The sequence below is a fragment of the Pezoporus wallicus genome, unplaced genomic scaffold (assembly GCF_028554395.1).
Source record: "Pezoporus wallicus isolate ANWC-B61680 ecotype Strahan unplaced genomic scaffold, APGP_CSIRO_Pwel_v1 contig_11438, whole genome shotgun sequence".
In the NCBI taxonomy this organism is placed as follows: domain Eukaryota; kingdom Metazoa; phylum Chordata; class Aves; order Psittaciformes; family Psittacidae; genus Pezoporus; species Pezoporus wallicus.
This window is the reverse complement of record NW_026642744.1, coordinates 6,441-27,561: the sequence shown is the minus strand read 5'-3', so window position 1 is coordinate 27,561 and position 21,121 is coordinate 6,441. Positions and strand designations below refer to the sequence as shown.

The 21,121-nt window shown below is 57.7% G+C and overlaps 2 protein-coding genes and 1 long non-coding RNA gene across 3 annotated transcripts; 2 read left to right on the top strand and 1 right to left on the bottom strand.

The window, feature by feature from the left end:
- Positions 1-444: 444 nt before the first annotated feature.
- On the bottom strand, positions 445-9,640 carry EPHX2 (epoxide hydrolase 2). Its single transcript, XM_057432183.1, has 19 exons — positions 9,484-9,640; positions 8,159-8,243; positions 7,864-8,023; positions 6,924-7,114; positions 6,692-6,814; positions 6,267-6,341; positions 5,852-5,947; positions 5,623-5,701; positions 5,390-5,424; positions 5,280-5,306; positions 3,276-3,361; positions 2,985-3,096; positions 2,579-2,653; positions 1,662-1,707; positions 1,488-1,590; positions 1,191-1,260; positions 1,033-1,113; positions 692-750; positions 445-591 (listed from the first exon to the last, which is right to left on the bottom strand). The coding sequence occupies exons 1-19, from the start codon at positions 9,582-9,584 to the stop codon at positions 507-509; spliced, it is 1,689 nt and encodes a 562-aa protein (XP_057288166.1). The 5' UTR covers positions 9,585-9,640; the 3' UTR covers positions 445-506.
- Positions 9,641-10,659: 1,019 nt separating this feature from the next.
- On the top strand, positions 10,660-13,440 carry LOC130611439 (uncharacterized). The gene is made up of 4 exons (XM_057432178.1): positions 10,660-10,727; positions 11,006-11,219; positions 12,137-12,612; positions 13,112-13,440. The coding sequence occupies exons 1-4, from the start codon at positions 10,660-10,662 to the stop codon at positions 13,254-13,256; spliced, it is 903 nt and encodes a 300-aa protein (XP_057288161.1). The 3' UTR covers positions 13,257-13,440.
- Positions 13,441-19,921: 6,481 nt separating this feature from the next.
- Positions 19,922-20,905, top strand: LOC130611438 (uncharacterized). The gene is made up of 3 exons (XR_008975237.1): positions 19,922-20,032; positions 20,628-20,672; positions 20,796-20,905. It is a non-coding gene; the product is annotated as an uncharacterized LOC130611438 (long non-coding RNA).
- Positions 20,906-21,121: the final 216 nt, after the last annotated feature.

Genomic DNA, 21,121 nt, shown 5'->3' with positions numbered 1-21,121 from the left:
GGGCTGGTCCCTGACACCACAGAGATGGGCCCCAGGGTGGAGGGGAAGAGGCAGGGAGATGCTGCATAAACCTGCACCTAAGGACCGCAGGGGAGAGCTGAGGTGCTCTGGTCACTGTGTGCTTTATTTGTCAACGTTACAAGGCAGAAGGTGATTTCTAAGGCAGAATTCATGATTATCAGTGCATTAAAACCTCCCCACCACATTAAAACTCCAGCCACAAAGGGGATGATCCATCCAAACCCCTGTGCAAGGGAAGCCCCAGGGCTGGGGTGACGGGGCAGCCCCAACACAGCCCCTACCACGGCACAAGTCTGGGTCCAGCCCCAAACCATCTCCCAACACCCCCATAAGAGCTCACAGGGATTCTTCTAGGGGCCATGCTTTGTGCCACTCTCCTCCCAGCCCTGGCTCACCCATCACTTCCACCCAGTAATACCTAAAGGCAAAAATCCAACCCTAAAGGCAAAATCAGCCCGGGGAGGAGGGAAGGCACAGGGCAGGGCTCACAGCCTGGAGATAGTGGGAAGTGAGGGAGCCGGGGGGAGCCCCTCCAGCCACTCCACCAGGATCCTGTTCAGCACCGCCGGCCTGGGGGGATGGCACAGAGATGGGGTAGGATTCAGCATCCCCAGGGACACAGTGGGGCCCAGCTCCAACGGAGTGGGGCTGTGCTTGCCCGCTGTGGTACCTCTCCATCTGCGTCCAATGCCCACACTCCTCAATGTGCTCCCGGTGCAGCTGCGGGATCTTGGGAGGGATGGATGAGAGTGGAGAGGGGTTGGTTTGTGCCAGGATTGGGGTACCAGGAGCCCCCCAAAGGCTGTTGCTGTATCCCCAGCTCTTTATTTTGGCAAGAGCAAATTCCCCCCTAATCCTCCCGTATCAGCCTTGATCAAGTGATGTCCCTGGACCAAATCCAGCCCATCCCAGCTGATGGACCTGCCCCAGGGCTCTGCTGCAGCGGGATCTTATGGAAGCTGATCACAGGCACAGGCAGGGCTGGGGTGGGATGGGACGATTCTGACTTACCCACTCCTCCATGCCCTTGCTCATGCTGGGATGTAGGACCACGTCCTTCCCGGCTGTGACCATCAGCGCTGGCATCATGATCTATAGGGGACATAGGTGCCAAGGTGGGGAAGGTGCTGGGTCTGCAAATGCCCCCGTGGGGCAGGATCAGTCCCCACCTTCCTGTCCTTGGCAGAGAGGGCCCAGCGCCAGTTGGGTCCTATGTTGCGGTACCAGTTCAAGGGGCCACTGCAAGAGAGGAGAATGGGATGGAGATGCTGAGACTCAGCTCCTGCTATCACCACCACAGGGAACTTCCCATCGCCCATGGTACAGGGAGCACCTGCAAGGGTAAAGCAGCCTTTCCCCAGCAGCCTTGCACCTTCTTGGGGTTATAAAGCAAGGCCAAGGTGGGTTTGGGTGTTCCCCTTCTGCAAAGGGGGCATCACACCAGCCCTGCAGGCTCCTGCCCCTACCTGAAGCCGGACTTCTGGAAGCACTGGATGTAGTACTGCAGCTCAGGGCCATGCAGGATCTGGCTGGCAGGGGGGTTTTCTGGGAAGCCCACCAGCAGCCCCCCTGCAAGAAGAAGCACAGCACTGCATCCTTCAGCCCACAGCATCCCCCTGCTGCAGCATCCCACCCCTTACCTCGCTCCCGGACCCGGTGGAAGTCAAATGTGATGGGCAGGCGGTCCTGTGGAGAGAGGGGACTGAGGGCAGGCACAGAGAGACTGCACACAGGGAGGAAAAAACATCCTGGGGGGCTCTCTGTGGCTGTCACACTTGGGGTTCCTTGCTGGGAACCAGTGCTGAGCATCAATGCATCCTGAGGGATAGAGGAACCAGACACACAGCCCTGGGGTGCAGAGCTGGGAGCCAGCACCAAGTGTCACTGCATCCAAAGGGATGGAGGAATAAGCCGTGCAGCCCTAGTCTGCATCCTGCATCCTAAGGGATGCAGGAAACAGTCACGCAGCCCTGGGCCATGGAGCTGGGAGCAGCCAGCAGCAATGGCAGAATGAGGCCGCTGGCAAGGCTCCCAGGGCACTGTTATTTTAAACCACAAAGGTTGTCACCCTGAAGCAAGACATTGACATTTGCAGTGGTAAAGGAAGCGAGCGGTGCTTCGAGGGAGAGCAGGAGCCCCTGCCAGGCTGCACAAGGACAGTCACCCACAAATCTGCTGTTCTCCAGGCTGCGCTGTCCCCTCCCAGGTCCTCTGAAACCCTACTGAGGGTCAGCTGTGAGGCCTACAGAGGTATGGGTCCTGCATCGCTGCTTACAAGGATGCGTTCGCTCTGGTCCCTACTGATGGCTGCCTGAATGCAGACTTTGCTGCAGACAGACAGCAAAAGGATGGCAGACGCAGGGTGGAGCATGCCTGAGGGCCACTGTAGAACACTGCAAAGCCATCCCTGAAGCTTTTTGACTCCTGGCATGGGCGAGGTGGAAGGGGAGAGGGTGCCACAGGCAGAGCCCAAACAAGGCTGGCGGGGCTTGGAGAGGACATCAGGCTGTGAAGCCCTCTGCTCCCAACCTAGGTCCAACCTCAGCCCCATCCCTACCTCCCGGCGTGTGGAGCGGATCAGGACCTTCAGTGTTCGGCCAATATCCCTCTCCAGCTCTGCTTCTGCAACACCCTGCACATGGAGTGGAAGCAGCACAGTGGGTGATGCCACCCCTTCCCAGGGACCCAGACCACCCCAGAGTTGGATCCTGCTGCCATGTGGGCTCAGGTGGAGGCTGGGGATGGTTTCTACGCAGGGTCCAGCATGGGAACAAGGTCTGACACGGGGACCACAAGCCGCTTGCAGCTGGGGTGACAGTGAGAGCCCCACATGGCACCCTGGCTGTGGGGCAGGCGATGCCCATCCATGAGCTGGGGACCCCAACATGGGCATGACTCCATCCTGGGGTGAGGTTAGGCCCCAGGAGAAGGGTGGAGGATAAAAACTGTGGCCCTGGACTCACCGGCTCCTGGAAGTAGAACTGGTAATCAAAGGTGGGGATGCTTTTCATCTTCTCCACGATGTCCACAAAGGGGTTGGCGGGTCGATATGGGGTGTTCAGTGAGGCCACAGCTCTGGAACATCACAGGGAGGACATAGAGTCAGGATCACCCCCGGATTCAGGGTGCCCAGCATGAGCCAGGGCTTTGCTCTAGGGATGGAACAGAGAGGGCAGGACCCAGGGCATTGTTAGGGACAGGGGAGGGGGTGTAGGACCAGTCCTCAAGGAGCCACACACATGGCACAGACCTACCTCACCCTCTCAGGGTAGAACAGAGCCATGTTCCAGACCACGGCACCGCCCCAGTCATGGCCAACCAGCACGGTCTGCGGGATGCCCTGTGGGGAGGGGGTCCATGAGCGTGCCCCCAGAGCAGCACCCAGGGAGCACCTCCAAATCCTCCCCAAAAGCAGCACCCAACGGACATCAGCAGGTGAGAGAGGGGTTTTGCCTGCCTCTGGAGCAGCAAACACAGCAGAAAACAGCAATATTTTCTCTTTTTTCCCCATTTATTTTCCTTTTCTTTTCCCCAAGGAAGAAGCATTACCTGATTCCCCCGGAGCCATTTACTCTGACTTAATTAAACATTTCAAGCACCTGTGCCCTCCGGAGGCAAGGGATTCATTATTATCTACGATGGAGGCTGTTCATCCCTTGGGATCACCTACACAGGTCCGTCCCATGTCATCGTCGTGTCCTCCCCCCCCCCCCCCCGCCATCACATGGGGAACATCATTTTATAGTCACAGCCAAATAAATCCCTGCCCCTCCAGGAAGCAGCTCACAGCATCCCCCATGCCCGTGCGGATCCTGCCTGGAGCAGACTGTCCCCCCTCCGTCATTCTATTTTCCTGACCCCTCTGGGCACTGACAAATGAATCCAATTAAACCTGCACTCTCGACAATGGAGCAGCCGGTTCATAATTAGCTGATATTTAGATGTGTAATTAAAATTCCCTCCCAGCAGACACGTCTCTGCTCACTGCCATCTGACAGCACAAAATAGTGTGCAACCCCCCCTGCAAGGGGGGCAGAGGGTTTGGGGGGGTCCCAGCATCTCCCACCACTGATACGGGGATGAGTGGGTCCCATCCATGCTGATGGATTTCATCCCATCATCACTGTCCTGGCTCCTGGACCACTCTGCGCCTTCTGCGTCCCAGATATGGGTTCAGATATCACCATGGAACTTCATGAAGTCACTTATCCCCTAGGTTGCACCAGGGGAGGGAGAAGGAGCACCCCAGAGGGGAGAGGAGCAGGATGGGCCCTGATGTGGAGGAGCAGGGAAAACCAAAGTCGCATACATACATGATGCCACCACTTCCCATCTACCAAGCTCACCCTGAAGCAAAGCTGGCACCCATCCCCTTGCCAGGCTGCACATCAATGGGCACCTTCCAATCCATTTTCCTTATTTCTAATCCAACATGAGGGCAATACTCCAGCAAAGGGATGTGATTTATCCTCACATGCTCAGCACCAAACCACAGCTACAGTCCTTGTGATGCCTGGTTCCCTCCCAAAACCCATCCCAGCTCTGGCACAAAACCACCACCACTTCCCCAACAAGAAGCCCTCAAGGGGCTTTTTTTCCTCCTTGTTTCTTGTTCTTAGCACTGTGGTTTTTGGAGGACTCACTCCCTTGGAAGCCATTCTGCAAGGAAAAAGCCCTGGAGGTGTTGACATCTGTGGGCTACACCTTTACCCCTACACTTCACCTCTTTTAAAAGGCACAGAAATCAACTGCATCCCCTTGCTGGGATGGGAATTAAACCTGGAGCTCCCAAACCCAAGTGAGATGACACCATAGTTGAGCCATGCCAAGGGGCAGCGATGGTTCCCCAGACACCCCAGCCATGTGCAAGCTGCTATAGTCATGGATGAAGGGGATGCAGCCCAGCATCCTTCTCCATGAGTATCTCACTGCCTAACCAACATCCTGCCAAGCCTCAGGTGCCCATCTCCCTGTCATCAGCAAGGACACAAGGTCCAGGAAAAGGTGACACAGAGCTAGAGACCCTTCCAAGGATGGGTCTTCTCCACCGGCAACGGGTTGTATGAACATCCCCATCCCTAAAATCCCACCCACAGGGAACACAAAAGACAGGTCTTGGTGCTACTCCAAGAGCTCTGGACCAAAGCCACTGGGTAGCTCAGCTGTCCCTGCATGGGAACGAAGAAGTGAAGGGCAGCTGGGGAAACACACACCCAAACCTTGCCAAGAAGGAGGGACCATCATGGGGGGATCCTCACCAGTTTGTCCAGGAAAACCACCAGGTCCTGGGGAAGGGAGGAGAGAAAGAGTCAGATCCTGTCTGGGATCACCACCCTCCACACCACGGTCTTCCTGCCCACATCCTCACCTTGCATATCTGCTCCTGGGAATACTCTTTTATATCTGCACAAAAGACATAACCACCATCATCTTAACATCCACACATCTCTAGGGATGTATTTGGCATCCCTCTGAGCTGCTGGGGCTGCAGGAGGAGCCAGCTTCCACCCCCCATGAGAAGGCTCCTCCATCCATCTCCTCCTGGGTCTTGGACTTGGGGTCAGCAGCTCCAGCCCTGTATAACCCCAACTCCTAACTCACCCAGTGGGGCTGTGGACTCCCCGTAGCCCTTCATCTCCAGAGCAATCACCCTGAAGCCAGCATCGACCAAAGCTGGGATCTAGAAGGAAAAACAGCAGCCTCCAAAGGATGCTGAAACCCCTGGACAACACCCTGCCACCCAGGAACCCTAGGAGCGGTGACCACGCACCCCACCACCATCCCACCAGCAGCCCCTTTGGTCCACCCTCCTCCCCGTCTTCTCCATCACCTGGAAGCGCCATGAGAGCCAGCACTCAGGGAAGCCATGGCACAGGCAGATGACAGGACCCTGCCCCATTTCCACGAAGTGCAGCTGGACACCATGCTGGAAGGGATGGAGAGCCCTCACCAGCTGCAGGCTGCATGGCTTCACCCCACAATGCTCCACCCAGTGCTGGTCACCAAGTGTGGGGGCCCATCACCCCCTCCCAAAGCCACACAACCATGCTTTAGCCTCTGTGGTGGACAGAGAAGACCTGAACGATGGGGCAGCTCAGCATCCCTGGCCGAGAGCAACCCACACAGGAGGGACAATCCAGTATGCCACCTGTTGGCTGGCACATCCTTGCACGGGGCTCAACACCCTTCCCAGGAAGCCTGGCACCTCCAAGCCATTGTCACCACAGCAGTCCCCTCCACATTACCCGGATGGGTACATATCCGTGGGTCACGTTGGATGGATCACACGCTGTTGGTAATGGCTCTTGCTGGTTGAGAAGCTGTGGGGTGAGGAGCACAGGGTGAGCTCCTGAGCAAGCCTGGAGCCCCACGGGACATCCCCACCAACCTGCATGCAGGGACATCATAGAAACACAGAATAGTTTGGGTTGGAAGGAACCTTAAAGCTCATCCAATTCCAACCCCCTGCCACAGGCAGGGACACCTTCCACAAGACCAGGTTGCTCCAAGCCCATCCAACCTGGCCTTGAACACTGCCAGGGATGGGGTAGTCACAGCTTCTCTGGGGACCCCATTCCAGTGCCTCACCACCCTCACAGGGAAGAAGCCCAAGCCCATGCCTCCCAGAGGATCCCCAGGAGAGCAGGGAACAGAGACCACCCCTACATGCCTGGACACCTGAGAGCTCCTCCAGCTCCTTCAGGACGGTCTCGGTGTCCCTGACGAGTAGCGTGGCCATGCCCATCTCCTGGGCCGGCTTCAAGTTCTCCCCAATGTCATCCAGAAGGATGACCTGGAGATAAACCACCAAGAGTAGGGATCAGCACCCTGCAGAAGGGCTTGGCCAAGGACCGCAGGTGCATGGAGGGACCCTCTGTGACCTGTTCTCAAGGTGGTCATACCTCCTGTGGCTTCGCCTGCAGTGCATCCAGGGCGTATGTGTAGATCTCAGGATCTGGCTTCTGCATCCCGAGCCGGCAGGACTCGATCACCAGATCAAAGTGCCGGTGCAGCAGGTTCATCAGCCTGGCCGTGAAGAGCCGCCCGGCGCTGTCGTCCACCCAGTTGTTGGTGAGGACACAGGTCTTAAACCCTAGGGAGGTGCACAGAGGGGAGTGCTGGTTTTCCCACTCTGGCTCTCCAGACAGTATTTGATTTCACCTCTCCTCTCCAGCCACCTCCTCATCCCAGACGTCCAGTCTGCAAGGCTCTGGCCAGGTCAGAACACACCAGCAGCAGATCAAAGGATGCTCAGCAGGAGCTTATGCCCAATTCGTACTTCCAGGAAAGCAAAGCTCTCAACCCTCCCAATGCAAGTGGGACGTGAGCTGGAGCTTGGGCACACTGAGATGCTGAGGACAGAGCTGATGTGAGGGTGCTGAGGCCCTGGCACAGGTTGCCCAGAGAAGCTGTGGCTGCCCCATCCCTGGCAGTGTTCAAGGCCAGGTTGGATGGGGCTTGGAGCAACCTGGTCTAGTGGAAGGTGTCCCTGCCCATGGCAGGGAGGTTGGAGCTGGATGAGCTTTAAGGGCCCTTCCAACCCAAACCATCCTGTGATTCTATGATTCCCTGATGGACTCCACAGTGCGTGATGAAGGGCTACAGCACCCTGCTAATTGCTGCCTAGGTGCTAACATGTCTGATGGATTTAGTAGCATGGTTCCTAGTATTTAATTAAGGGATGCTGAAAGGCGACATCAGGAGAGTGTGAGGATGATGATTAAGGACCAAGCAGGTGGGACCAACCAGGATCCTGTGGTGGAACCCACCAGGATTCCCAAGGCAGTTGCCTGGGAGGGAAGCAGCACCCTTAATCCAGTCCAAAAGCCCCCCAGTGCCTACCATTCCTCCGCAGCACCCTCGCTGCCTGCAGGAGGGGGGCATTGACCGTCCCCTTGGCTGCCATCTCCTCGAAGGCTCGGGCAACAGAGAAGGTGTCTGGCAAGGTGATGCCCGAGGTGGTGGCATGCTGCCTGCAGCCCTCTTCCATCTCGGAAAAGAGCTGGAAAAAACACTCACAGTGTCATTCAACTGATCCCAATATATAAAGCACAGCCCATCCCGAAGCTTGCTCCCCTCGGTTCCTTCCCCATCGGAGCCATTGGTGATATCGCACAGCTGGTACCCGAGGGCTCACCTGGGACAGGGTGATCTGTCCTCTCAACATTTTGGCATAAGGACTGTCGGAGCCACCAGCAAACATGACCTTCCGCAAGAAATTCCTGTCAGGCAAAGGAGAAGAAATCAGTGGGAGAAACCCCAATGCTGTGGGGATGCTGTGGTGCGCTATGGGGAGGGGGATGCTCTGTGCCGGGGATACAGAGCTCCATCCTCCATTATCCCCCAGGACCAGAGCATCACTTCATTACAGGACCGGGAGATCACCGCCCATTTATTTCTGCTGGCAGCTCAATTACTTGGCCCTGCAGATAGACGAGCAGGGAGCTTCGCCAGGGACAAAATATAGCAAATAATGCAAAGAGCAAGGTATTTTGTAAGCCGTAACTCAAGGAAAACAATTTGCCCCTATCACAAGATGACAAAAGGCCTTCTCAGGCAGCAATAAAACAAGATTACAGCGACTGCCTTTAGGACAAGCTCCCTGAGTTGGTAACAACGCAGCTCGGCTAAAAACAAAGCAGCTTTACCTGTTCCAGCTGGATTGCTATCACTTTTCTTTTTCATTTTTTTATATAAAGCGAAGCAAAAAGATGTTTGATGGCCGATAATCCGGGAATTTATTGTTCCATCAGCTCCAGCGTTTAGTTACTTAATACTGTATTTTTCTGTCTGAACACCCACATGCTGCCAGGAAACCCTGCCAAGTTGGGGCATGCAACAGAACCTGTTCAGCTACTGATTGGGAGCTTTTGGGATTACCAGCTCCCAAACAGCCCATATTAATGGGAGCAAAGGGCTCACTAGGACTCGAGAGGCTGTCTGGGACCTGTTGTGCTGGGGTTTGTCTGCTCCAGCTCGTGCACCAAGTTGTGTCAGGTCTCGGCACCAAGGGAAGGATGGGATTAATTGGCTATCCTGCTTAATTAATTACTACTCGATCTTATTGTTTCTGCCAACGTCCCCTATGGTGATTCCACCTCTTTGGGAGTTAGTTTTAACTGCTGACCTGTGCCCCACATCCGGGACAGGACCTCACCCCAGCCTGCACCCCAGATCCAGAAAGGAGGTCCTCAGCCTGCACCCCATGTATACACAGGAACCCCAACATGCATCTGATATCGAGGACAGGGGTCCCCCCAGCCTGCACCCCACACCCAGCCCTGTCCTCCTCTATGGGGGCCCCAGTCGTGCAGACCCCGCGCGGGCGGCGGCCTCACACACAGTATTGTCTCGTCTTTACGTGTCTCCGGACGAGAGGTGACCCACAGCACCGCGGGCGGGCGATTGCCAGCGGGCCGGGCCGGGCCGGGCCGGGTCAGGCCGGGTCGGGCCAGGGCGTACCTGGGCAGGGCGCAGTCCTGCTCGCAGGAGCCCAGGAAGTGCTGCAGGCCGGGCCCGAAGAGCACGCCGCCAAGGTCGAACAGCACGGCCCGCCGCGCCATGGCCGCCTCCCTGCTGCCGGCACCCAGACTCGAACCCGCGAAAACGCCGCCGCCTCCACCGCTAAGGCCTCCCTGCAGCCCCCGCCTCCGAGGCCTCGCCCCGCCCCCTGCCCCGGAGCCGCGCTGGGTCCTAGCGCCTCCACCACTGTGGGCACCCTCCCGGTCGCCCGGGACCCGCCGCAGGACACTCCTGCACGGGGTGTGTCCCTCTCCGTCCCACTGCCACCTTCCCAGTCCCGTGGGGCTGTGGGACCCCCGACCTGGCGGTGGAAACCCCTTTGCTACCGTTGGTACCCCCATCTGCTCCCTGTCGCTGCTCAGGCGGGTTTTGCCCATAACCGCTTAACGGGGTCCCCCTCAGCTCCCGCAGCACCCCAGGGTGCACCAGCACCCACTGACCCAACCTGCCTGCACCCAGATCCCGAGCTGCCTAATGGGGCTGAGAGTGGGAAGGGTCGGGGGTGCACACAGATGCGCACACACATGCACACACACATGCCTGAATACATGCAGGAATGCATATATGCACACATGCACGTGTGCACACCTACATGTATGCACACGTGTATGTACACATGCACAACCAAAAAATGCATGAACATAAACACACACATGCAGTCATGTATGCAGACATGCATACACACCCTTGCCCATGCATGCCTACACGTGTGCCTATGTGAAACACACATGTGCATGCTGAGCATGCATGCACACCACCAGGCACAATGCGTGTGCACTGTTAAGCCTGTGTGTCTGTCCCTGAGCACATGCGTGCACCCTGAGGCTGCGCAAGCACTGCCAGGCATGTGCGTGTGCTCCTAGCACATGCATGCACTGCTAAGCATGCGTGTGCACCACCGGGCAGCTGCGTGGGCATCCAGCACGAATGTGCACGCTCAGCGCATGTGCGCGTGCCAAGCACATACGTGCACACACATGAATGTTACCTGACCACCATCCCTGAACCCCAGTAAAGGCAGCCCAAGGGGAAGCATGCGACCCCCCCCATGCATCCTGATAGCCAGCCCTGGCGTGCTCAGTGCCAGACGCGCCGTGGCCACGCGTGTGCGTGTGCATGGCCCGGCCCCGTCTCGGGGCGGTGTTGGCGGTGCCGTGGCGGGACGGCCGCGTCGAGGAGCGGTGGTGAGCGGGGCCGCGGGGCCGGGGGGGGAGCCGCAATCCCAGTCCCTGCCTCAGTTTCCCCACTGCGAGGCATGCGATGGGATGCTGGCTCGGAGGGAGTTGGGGGAAGAACTGCACCCCTGCGAGCGCAGCCGAGCTGGGGGGGGGGGGGCTGTTCTGTGCTGGGAAGGGATGTTTTAGGGGGTCAAGCCCAGACAAGCCATACGTTTATCCCCAGCATCCCGCTGCTGGGGCCCAGTGTCCCCCAGCCCTCATCCCCCAAGTCCCACTGTCCCCAGTACCCCCGAGGGGACCCCCCAGCATCCTCGCAGTGTGGTCCAGCGCCGGGTGGGGGGGGATGAAGCCCCGTTCCCTGGTTTCTGGCATGGCTCAGAGCTGCGGCAGGCGAAGGGTTTTCCTCCTCCCACCACGGCGGGGGCACCTCCGGCACAACCCTCCGGGGACGGCAGCAGCTCCGCAGCCCCCCAGCTCCGGCTTCTCCCTGGCATAAAGGTGGGAGCGTGTTTCGGACGGTGGGAAACGAGGGGATAAAGGAAGAATTTTGCTGGTCTGTCGCTATTACGGTGGGAAGAGCCGGGAGGAACAACCTCAGCCTTCGTGCCAACGAAATGCCAGCACGGCGACGCCTCTGAGACCCGGCCAACTCGTGGCAGGGCTGGGCCGCCGTGCTGCTGTGGTCCTGCCGGAGGGCTCCCCTCTTTCTGGGGGCGTCTTTCGCTCCAAATCGAAACCAACCCACCCCTGCCAGGTGCTGGCCTGAGACCTGAGGAGCTCATTGCACCTCAGGATGCTGGCAGGGAGCTGGGGATGCCCCTGGGAGCCCTCTTCCCTCTGCAGAGAGGCTCAGGACTGGCTGGGAGGATGAAGGGTGCTGGTGGGGACCCCCCTCTTCCACGCCCGTCGCGCCTGCAGCCTCTGGCACCCGCTCCCCTGGCCCTGGTGCCAAGATGGGTTTGAAAGAGCCGCATTGTCTGTGCACACCACCCCCCCACCCCCCCCCCCCCCACCCCCCCCGCAGTCTCCTGCTTTGCCATGGCTCTGGATGGGGGTTTTAGGGGGGGATGAGCAGGATCAGCCTCCCCTCAACCCTTCCAGCCCTCACCTTAACTCATCTGTGCTTCAGTTTCCCCACTCTTATGATCCATGTGCTGTACTACAGGGGTGCAGGAAGGGTCTGTGTCATTCCTACCCCTCCCCATCCCCGGGGGGGGTTTCCCCTATGGTGTGGTGAGAGTGGGGCACAGCACCCCAGATCCCAACTCCCAGAAACCAGAGATGCACATGCATGGAAAAATATGGGTGCTTGGGGGTTTGTTGGTGCAAAATGGGGGGTTCCCAGAAGGTCCTAAAAGGGCCTCAGAGGGTGTCCCACCTGTAGCCGTGATCCCTCTTTCTCTTTGCTCCTGCAGGACACCATGGTCTCGGGGAGCCCTGGCTGGTGCCTACTGGTGGGGCTCTGCACCCTTGTCCCTGCCACCACACAGCGAGGACCAGAAGAGGATGTGACCCCCAGTTTTGGGCTGGAGGAGTTGGGGTACCACATCTCCCAGGATGGGGACCCCCTCCAGGACCCCCAGCGCTGTGGCATCACCTTCCACACCCCCAGTCCCTGCAGCTCCCTCGGGCCCACAGCCTTCGCCTCCCGCAATGAGCTGGATCACCTCAAGAGCCTCTTGCAGGACACCAAGGCCAGCCTGAAGGATGTGGAGATGGCGGCCACGCTGGAGGAGAACCAGACCCGCTACCAGGACATCATCACCGAAGCGCTGCCCGCCATCCATGAGGCCAACCTGGAATTTCAGGAGAGTCTGGATAATGTCCGCAGGGAGCTGGAGGCTCACGTGTCCGAGGCTGATCACCCACGGACAGCTGAGAAGAAGGAGAAGTAAGTGCCATGGGAAGGGAATGGGGATGCTCCATGGAGCTGATACCCCAAACTCCATGGGTGGGAGCCAGCCCCAGGCTGCAGACACGTGGGGGGGGGAGTCTAGGTGTCCCCATGGCTCCCATAAACTTCATGATGGCTTTTACGTTACATGTGGGGTTTGGATGCTTGGCAGGCCACTGCTGTTAATACCCATGTGAGTGTCTCTGCCCTAAGCCCATCGCAGTGTGGCTGGCAAGGGGGTCCCCTGAGGGCAGGGTGAGGGGTGGGATGTCAGGAGTGGGGGGGTTGTCACCCCTAAATGAGTGACCCAGCACAGCTGAGCCACAGCGTGATGATGGAGAAATGCATTGACCAGGATGGAGGAGTTGGGAAATCTCCTTTCCCAGGGTGGGGACCCCCTCCAGGACCCCCAGTGCTGCAGCATCCCCTTCCACACCCTGCTGCAGGGAGGCTGGTGGGGCCGGGGGGGACACTGAGCACACTCTTCTCCCTCCAGGCTGCGGAAGGCTGTCCATGTGGTGTCACACATGCTGCGCCTCACCGGGCGCCTGGCCCAGACCCTCGATGCTGCCTCACAGCGCCTCGATGCTGAGCTCAGCCAGCGCCTGCAGAGCTCGGCTGCCACCGCCACTGAGCCCTAGGGCAGCAGGGATGGGCTCCACCGTCACCCTGTGTATGGCCTTGCTTGCTGGTAGGACCCCAACCTGGCTCATCTCCATGGCTTCTGGGGTGTCCTGGCTCCTCTCCGCAGCACCAGGGGCTGAGACGTTGCCCGGAATATTTGCAGAGTGGTCTGCGTGCTGGAGCCAGCAGCGATGGGATGGGATGGGATGGGATGGGATGGGATGGGATGGGAGGCTGCTGCCCGCACATAAAATGCCACTGCATGCGCGATGATGCCTGTAACCCAAGGCCCGGGTGTTCATAGAATCATGGAACCAATGGTTTGGGTTGGAAGGGACTTCAAAGTTCATCCAGTTTCAACCCCTGCCACGGGCAGGGACACCTTCCACTAGACCAGGTTGCTCCAAGTCCTGTCCAACCTGGCCTTGAACACTGCCAGGGGCGGGGCAGCCACAGCTTCTCTGGGCAACCTGTGCCAGGGCTTCACCACCCTCACAGCCAAGAACTTCTGCCTAAGATCTCATCTCAATCTCCCCTCTGTCAGGTTAAAGCCATTCCCCCTTGTCCTGTCCCTACAGGCCCTTGTCAAAAACCCCTCTCCAGCTTTCTTGTGGGCCCCTTTAGGCACTGGAAGTTGCTCTAAGGTCTCTTCGGAGCCTTCTCTTCTCCAGGCTGAACAAGCCCAGCTCTCTCAGCCTGTCTCCATAGCAGAGGTGCTCCAGCCCTCAGAGCATCTTTGTTGCACTTCTCTGGGCTCACTCCAACTGCTCCACATCCTTCTTATGTTTGGTCCCAAGAGCTAGATGCAGGACTGTGGTGCATCCACCATGTTGGATACACTATCCTGCAGCAGTGCCTGGTACCACCATGCCATCACACAGCAGAGCCTGGTACCACAGCATATGTTTAGCCCTGTGCCTGGGGGAAATCCTCTCTGTGGCGGTTCCTTCCCATCCCCAGCAGTCCTCTGGACCCCTTTGTCCCTCCCTGGAAAAGCTTTACCCACATAGGCTCCCTTTTGTCACAGCCAGGCAGCCACACCTACCAACAGCTACATCGTCACGCCTGGATCCTTGCCTGAACCTCATGGGGCTCCCCAGAGGGTCTTACAAACTAACCCCAGCTCTCTGGGGGCTTGGTGGCATCTCACTGATGGTCCAGCAGCATCACTGGTGTGGGCAGAGCCCTGGTTAATCCTTCACCCTTGGGAGCATCTTGTCCAGCCTTGGAAGAGTGTTTTCGCCCCTGGGGTGGTAACGGTGGAGCTGCAGACGGGGTGTGAGAGTGGCTGGAGATGAAGTGCCAGGCAATAAATCAAAGCTGGCAACTCGAGTGCTCCCAACCCACGGAGGTTTGGGCAGCAGAAAAGCAGCTGGAGGCGGAAAATCCTTCCTCCGAATCCTGTGTTTGTAAGCACAGAGGTTCCTCCAGCAGGAATGGCCAGGGCCACCCTGGTACATTGGGCTCTGGCCACCCCGCTGTCCCCATGGTGCACCCTAAGGATGGGCAAGAAGCAGACCCCCCCAGGGTAGTGGCACTTCTGCAGGAGCTGCAGGCAGCAAAATAAAGATGCATTGCACTCTGCCAGGCGTCAGCATGATCTCTGCGTCTGTTTTCTTTCCATCCTCTGCCGTCCAAGGGAAAAGGAGGATGGGTGAGTTTGTCTGGGGTGTTAGCTGCTCCTCCGTCTCCAAAACAGTCCCAGTCAGGAGCCCAGTGAAGGAGATGGGTCCTGCAGCATCCACGATGCTTCCCACCCCCCAGCCTCCAGCCCACCATCCCAACAGTCAGCTCTGGTTTCTTCCTCCCCAGGAAAATCAATGTGGATTGTCTTTTTTTCCTGATTAATTTACTATGGTTGTACTCAACTCATTCTTCTCCCTAATTCCCTTCCTTTGGTGGGCCTGGATCGATCTCCTGGAGCAGTCCTTGCAATTCCCAGCTGCTCCCCATCCCTCCGGCATCCATCTCTCCATCTTCCCCTGTTCCCCATTACCCCAGCTTTGGGGGTCCATCCAACACTGAACACCCTCCAGGCTCACAGTCAGTCTTGGGCCTGGGCTCAGGGCTCTGCACCACAGCACGGGGCAGGGCTTCACATCACACTGTTTGTGGCCTCAGATCTGGAGAGGGGACAACCCAAAATCCACCTGGCTTTGGCATTGGCTGCTGCTGGGGTGGTGGGATGGCAGGGTACCAGCTCTGTGGTCCCCTTCCCCATGGATTTCTGGTATCCAGCACTCTAAGGATGGTGAGGACAGCCTTGTGGATGGGGATCCTACAGCAGAGCAGGGGAACAGCAGATTCAGGTGCCCTCCGTGCCCAGGTCTGTCTCTCCATTTATCTCCCAGGGGAAAGGAAGGAAATTGTTGGCAGGTCCCCCAGGGCTGGAAATTACATTCCTGGGCTTCATTTGCAGGAAGGTTGCACATTAAATTTCCTCGCAGGAAGGAAGGAGAGGCTGGTCTGGGGAGAAGGCTGGGTCTTCGCCTGAGAGGTCAGGAAGCAGTGGAGAGCTCTGGGTTTCCAATCCTCTTGCAGTGGGAGAACCGGTTCCCCTGCCCAAAGCACCCCTACCCCCATCCCTGCCCCATTCCCAGATCCTGGATATTGCCCTGCCTTTGCTACCCCAGTTTTGCAACTGCTTTATTGGCAGTGTTATGTGGGGCCAAGCACAGGCTGAGACAGGAACTGCATGGGGGCACCCCAGCCTCAGGTCCTTGCACCCTGTTTTCACCAGAGCAGGGGATACTGCCGCTGCCTGCAGCTGTCCTGACTGTGGGCAGGTTTGGCTGGCACCAAACTCACATCTCACGGCTGTGGAGTAAGAGCGGAAACCTTGGTCTGGTGGGGACTGGGGAGCAGCCCCTTCTCCCCCCCAGCCATACAAGAGCCTGGACCTTTGCAATGGCCCTGTGATGCCCCTTACGATGCCTCACTCAGGCAGCGAGGCTCTCTGCAATACCCCATGCAATGCCCTGCGTGATGCTTCATGCAGTATCTTTGCAATACCCGTGCAATGTGCCCTACAAAACCCCATTCTGCGCTCCAGCTCCGCTGCTCCACAGCACTTCTGCTCCTGTTCTTCTTCTCTTTCCCTCCCCATCCTCACACACAAAGTCCTTTCCCCCTGGCCAAGAGCTGCCTTGGAAAAGGCTGACAAAACCCCGCAAATCCAGCTTTTCCCAACCCCGGGGAAGCTTTGCCAACGCTGCTGCCCCATCAGCCTTCCTCCCCCTGGTCCCCCAGCTTCCCCTCCTTCCCTGCCTGGGCATGGCTCTCCCTCCTCCCCCAGCCCCTGTCGTCACTGCCACTGCTTCGAGTAAGAGCTGAGACATCCTTCGCTGGAGCCCAGTCCTCACCGGAGCGCTCCACGGCACAGCATCCCAACTCCAGCAGAGCAGCGGGAATGGGGGACCCCTCCTTGCCCTCCCTGCAGCAGGTAAGGGGGTTCACTGGGTCCAGGCTGGGTGGGAAGGAGAGAAGCTGGTTTCTTCCTGTGAATATCCTTAATTAAAGCTGTTTGCAAAGGGCTGAGGACGGTCAGGGAGCAATGGGGAGGCAGCAGCAGGGAAAGTTTCCCAGCTCTGCGTGAAGTTCCCATCTAAAAACCTCAAATCCCCCGCTGCCTGTATTTAAAATCCAGTAAATAAGTTATTTATTCTCTCTGCCTCCTGGCTGCATTTTGGGATGCCCAGAGCTTCGCATGGTCACCGTCACCCTCTGGTCCAGCCTTTGGCATCCTACCCATCCCCATCCCCACAGTGACCCACGGGTGCTCAGCCTGCATGGGCTTCTCTTCCCTCGTATCCCCCACAACCCCATTTGCCACATACAAGAGGTTTCAGGCGCAGCTTTGTATCACCCAAGTCACCTTCTTTCCCTCTCCAATATCTATCAGAGCTTTGGGGAGCCTATGAAATCCCCAGTTGGGTGACCCTATAACAAAGCCTTGAGTACAAAAATCTCCCCCAGCACTCCCTGTACTCTCCAGTACAGTAAATATCTTATCCTGAAGAGGGCATCCATAATTTTCCCTCCAGTTCAGTGCTGTGGCTGGTGTTTATCCTCTCATTTCCCAGCCCCTCCACCATCCTTGCATTAATCAGTTGATAACTGCGCAGAAGATGATGATGAGTTCAGGAGAGCTTCATGGTTTTACCAGGCCAGAGAGGGAATTTAAGCCAAATGAGCTTCTTGTCCAGCAACGTCAGTGCTGGGCTGGGAAACTCTTCCTCTTCAGGGATGGATGCAGTTGCCTCCTGGATAGGGGAGGCTGCTCCTGGGGGAGTCACCTTGTAAGATGGAGCAGATTTCACAGCCACTGCAGAGCAAGTGATTCCTCCCCTTGAGAGATTTGCTGTGTTGGGGAGGGGAACCAAGCACATCCATGGGTGAATGGGTGGATATGGATATAGATGGATGGATGGATGGATGGATGGATGGATTGTTGTTGGATGGATGGGTGGGTGGGTGGGTGGGTGTATGGATGGACACTTAGGTAGATGGATGCATGGGTGGGTCAGTGGGTGGGTGGATGGATGGATGGATGGATGGATGGATGGATGGATGGATGGATGGATGGATGGAGGAATGGATGAATGCATGCACAGTTGAATGGATTAACAGATGCATGGATGGATGGGTGTTGCATGGATGGATGGATGGATGGATGGATGGATGATGAGAGAATGATTCCCTTTCTCAGAGGGGAGTGCTACTGGAGAAACCAGCCCCAGGAGCCCATCTGGGGCAGCACAGCCTCTTGGAGCAGCTTCCCCCTCCCGTGCTCCCAGGACGTGAGACAGATAGGGCAGAAGGATGGTTGAAACCAGTGTTTTCTGGTCACCCCAGTGAAAGTCAAAGTCCTGGGCTCCATCCTTGCTATTAAACCATTTGGGGGCACACCTAGGCTCCCCATTGCTTTAAGTCATGGGGTCCAGCTGCCTGGCTGTATACAACGCAGCCCAGCTTGATGCCCTGCCTGCATGAGGAGCCCTCGTGAAGTGGGGAGCAGATGCTCTGGGGACACTTTCCCTTGGCTCTGCCATGGTCGCAGCTTGGATCAGCTCCAAGCCCTGCTGGCAGCTGGCAATGGCTTGGAGGTGACCACAGGACTGTCACCTCCCAGACCTGCACCACAGTGGCATCGCAGTGACAGTGCTGCTCTCTGCTGTCCCTCCAGGAATGAAACGAGGGGCAGGTGACTGCAGAGCATCCCGAGCTGCGCACCCACCCTGGTCTGCATCCAGCCCTGTCCATGGCTCCTCCAGCACTGGCTGATGGTGGGAACACACAGAGCACCCTGTTAGAGGTCCCCTGTGGTGGTTTTCTCTGCTGAGTCTCCTCGCCCACCAGCATCTCAGCTCTTTGCTTCCCCTGGTCCCTCCTGGGGAATTTGCTGGGCCCATGAGGGACACCGTCAGAGGGAGCGTGGGGAGACTGCCCCATCGCATCACTCCCCTCATGGTGTGGTGCTTCCTCACCTTCCAGGCAGGTAAGGGCTGCTCTGGGGACCTGAATTGCCTTCCTTGAGTCTCAACTTCCTATGGGTGTCACCTATGGGGGCTGTGGGGGATAAATCTGGGGAGAGGGAGTGGGCTGTAGTGCATGCGCATGGAAAACCAGTTCTTTCCCAGTTTACCCCATGCAGTCTCATCATCCCCAGTATCCACACTGGTGTGGTGTCCTCTACCACTGTCTAGGACAGGGTTTGCGTCTTTGCAGAGGAGCTTGACATCACCAGGCACTTGGGTGGGGGTGGTCTGCTCTGGGAGCCCAGATCCATCCTGTGCAAGCTACAAATGTGGGCAGGATGGAAAAAAGATGGATTTTGCTTCCTGCTGCCATTAATGCAAGACCTTCCGTAAGGTGGGCATCTTGCTTGTCCCTTCACTTGGGAACAGTCTTCTCCGACACCTCTAAGACCCTCCATTCCTGGCCAGAGTACAACCAGGGTCCTTGCTGGGCTTGCATGCCCCGTGGGAAGCACTTGCATGGGGCACAGGAATTCTATGGGGCCATAAACCCATCCTTCTTCAGGGCAAAGCCACCCATACAAGGTCTCTTTGGTTGCACTCCGCTGTGCAGAGCCTTCCCTCCCTTTACCCCTCCCTCCCTTGGCCTCCCTCCACTTGGTGGTGGAAATTTATGGGGCTCTGCAGCGAGCAAGGACAGCCGAGTGATGCAGCGCGAGCTGACAGCACAACACCAACGCCAACGATTCCTAATCACAGAGCGTTGCGTTCCTTCTCAGCCCTGCCTCCAGCCCAGCCTGAGGGATGGTCTCTGCACAGCCTGCAGCGGTCCCAAGGGCTGGCTCAGCCTGCACCTTGCAAAGCTGAACCATTTAGCACCAGTAGGAGCAGCTGGAAGGGGCTGGGAGAGGGATCTCAGCCACTCCAGCGGGATCCCTTGTCCAGCGTGGCAAGGCTCATCTCCTACCATTCTCCAGCAGGAGCACAGGGCAGCTTCAAGGGGGCTAATCCCCTTCTCCCCATCCCAGGGTGAGGTTTAGCATCCCTGATGGTGCAGCAGAGGGGACTTGTGCAGAATGAGCACCCCATGTCAGTGGGGTGCAGGGGGGCGGAAGGGGGGCTCAGCGAGGTCTCCTCCATCCCCATCCCGTCTCCCCGCAGGTGCCTGCCTGCAGGAGCAGCCCCGCAGCCACGCCGAGGAGCGTCTCTTCAAGCACCTCTTCACCGGCTACAACCGCTGGTCGCGGCCGGTGCCCAACACCTCTGATGTGGTCATTGTCAAGTTCGGGCTCTCCATCGCGCAGCTCATCGACGTGGTGCGTAGCCCACCAGTGGGATCCCAGTCCCGTGGGGTGTTTGACTTCCCACCCTCCATCCCAAACCCCTCCCCTGCCGGCAGGAGGCCATCAAGGAAAACTGCAGGTCTCCATCCCTGCCACATCCTTGTCCACCATCTACCTGTCGTGGGGCACCTCTGGCCTTGTTTGTCCATCTGCCCATCCATCCATCCGTTCCCCCATCCATCCCTCCCTCCCTCCCTCATTCGTCCAATGCACACTCATCTATGCACCCATGCACTTATCTACCTGCCCATCTAGTCACCCATCAACCCGTCCATCTATCCACCTACAAACCTGTCTATCCACCTCCCCACGCACATTCATTCCCCCATCAGAGCAGCTCAGAGCTGTACGATGCAAAACGCAATTTCTTGCTGCCATCTAGTGAGCAGATATCCCGGTGAAGCACGGCGTCTCCTTGGGTTTGTGCTGGTACCAGCTGCTCCCAGGAGCTGAACCCCAGAGGCAGGGGGCACAGAGTGAAGGCTGTAATCTGGGGGCTGAAGCACTGATAAGACAAACCCTTGGTCTGTCTCTGCCTGCCTCCTCTCATCCCTCTTTCCCACTGCAGGATGAGAAGAACCAAATGATGACCACAAATGTCTGGCTGAAGCAGGTAGGAGCCTGTTCCCTCTCTGGGGCAAGGGTAGGAGCATGTCAAGGGGGGCACAGAATTTGGGTCCGCTTGGTCCCACCAGACCCAGGGCAGCCTGATGCCATCCCCTGTGTTTCCCTGCAGGAGTGGAGTGACTACAAACTGCGCTGGGACCCGGCAGAATTTGACAATGTCACCTCCATCCGAGTGCCCTCTGAGATGATTTGGATCCCTGACATCGTGCTCTACAACAAGTGAGTGATGGCACATCCCAAGCACCCTTCCTTTCCCTTTCCTGTAGATTACCCTATCCCTTCCCTTCCCTCCTATCACCTTCCTTCCCCCCCCCTTCTCTCCCCTTCCCTCATTAATAAACGAGTAAATAGAAAAGGATGGAAAGAAAACACAAAAACAAGAGCAAGGGATGCCAAGGCCATTGCTCGCCATCTTCCACAGTGCCCAGCAAAAGT

Bases quoted from the DNA above. Each gene is read 5' to 3' on its own strand.
- LOC130611439 (XM_057432178.1), top strand. From the start codon at position 10,660: ATGGCCCGGCCCCGTCTCGGGGCGGTGTTGGCGGTGCCGTGGCGGGAC. The intron at 10,728-11,005 runs GTGAGCGGGGCC...CACTGTCCCCAG, and splicing joins GGCCGCGTCGAGGAGCGGTG to TACCCCCGAGGGGACCCCCC. The intron at 12,613-13,111 runs GTAAGTGCCATG...TTCTCCCTCCAG, and splicing joins ACAGCTGAGAAGAAGGAGAA to GCTGCGGAAGGCTGTCCATG.
- EPHX2 (XM_057432183.1), bottom strand. From the start codon at position 9,584: ATGGCGCGGCGGGCCGTGCTGTTCGACCTTGGCGGCGTGCTCTTCGGG. The intron at 5,948-6,266 runs GTAATGTGGAGG...CATCCCTTCCAG, and splicing joins ACGGATATGTACCCATCCGG to CATGGTGTCCAGCTGCACTT. The intron at 592-691 runs GTACCACAGCGG...CCATCCCCCCAG, and splicing joins CATTGGACGCAGATGGAGAG to GCCGGCGGTGCTGAACAGGA.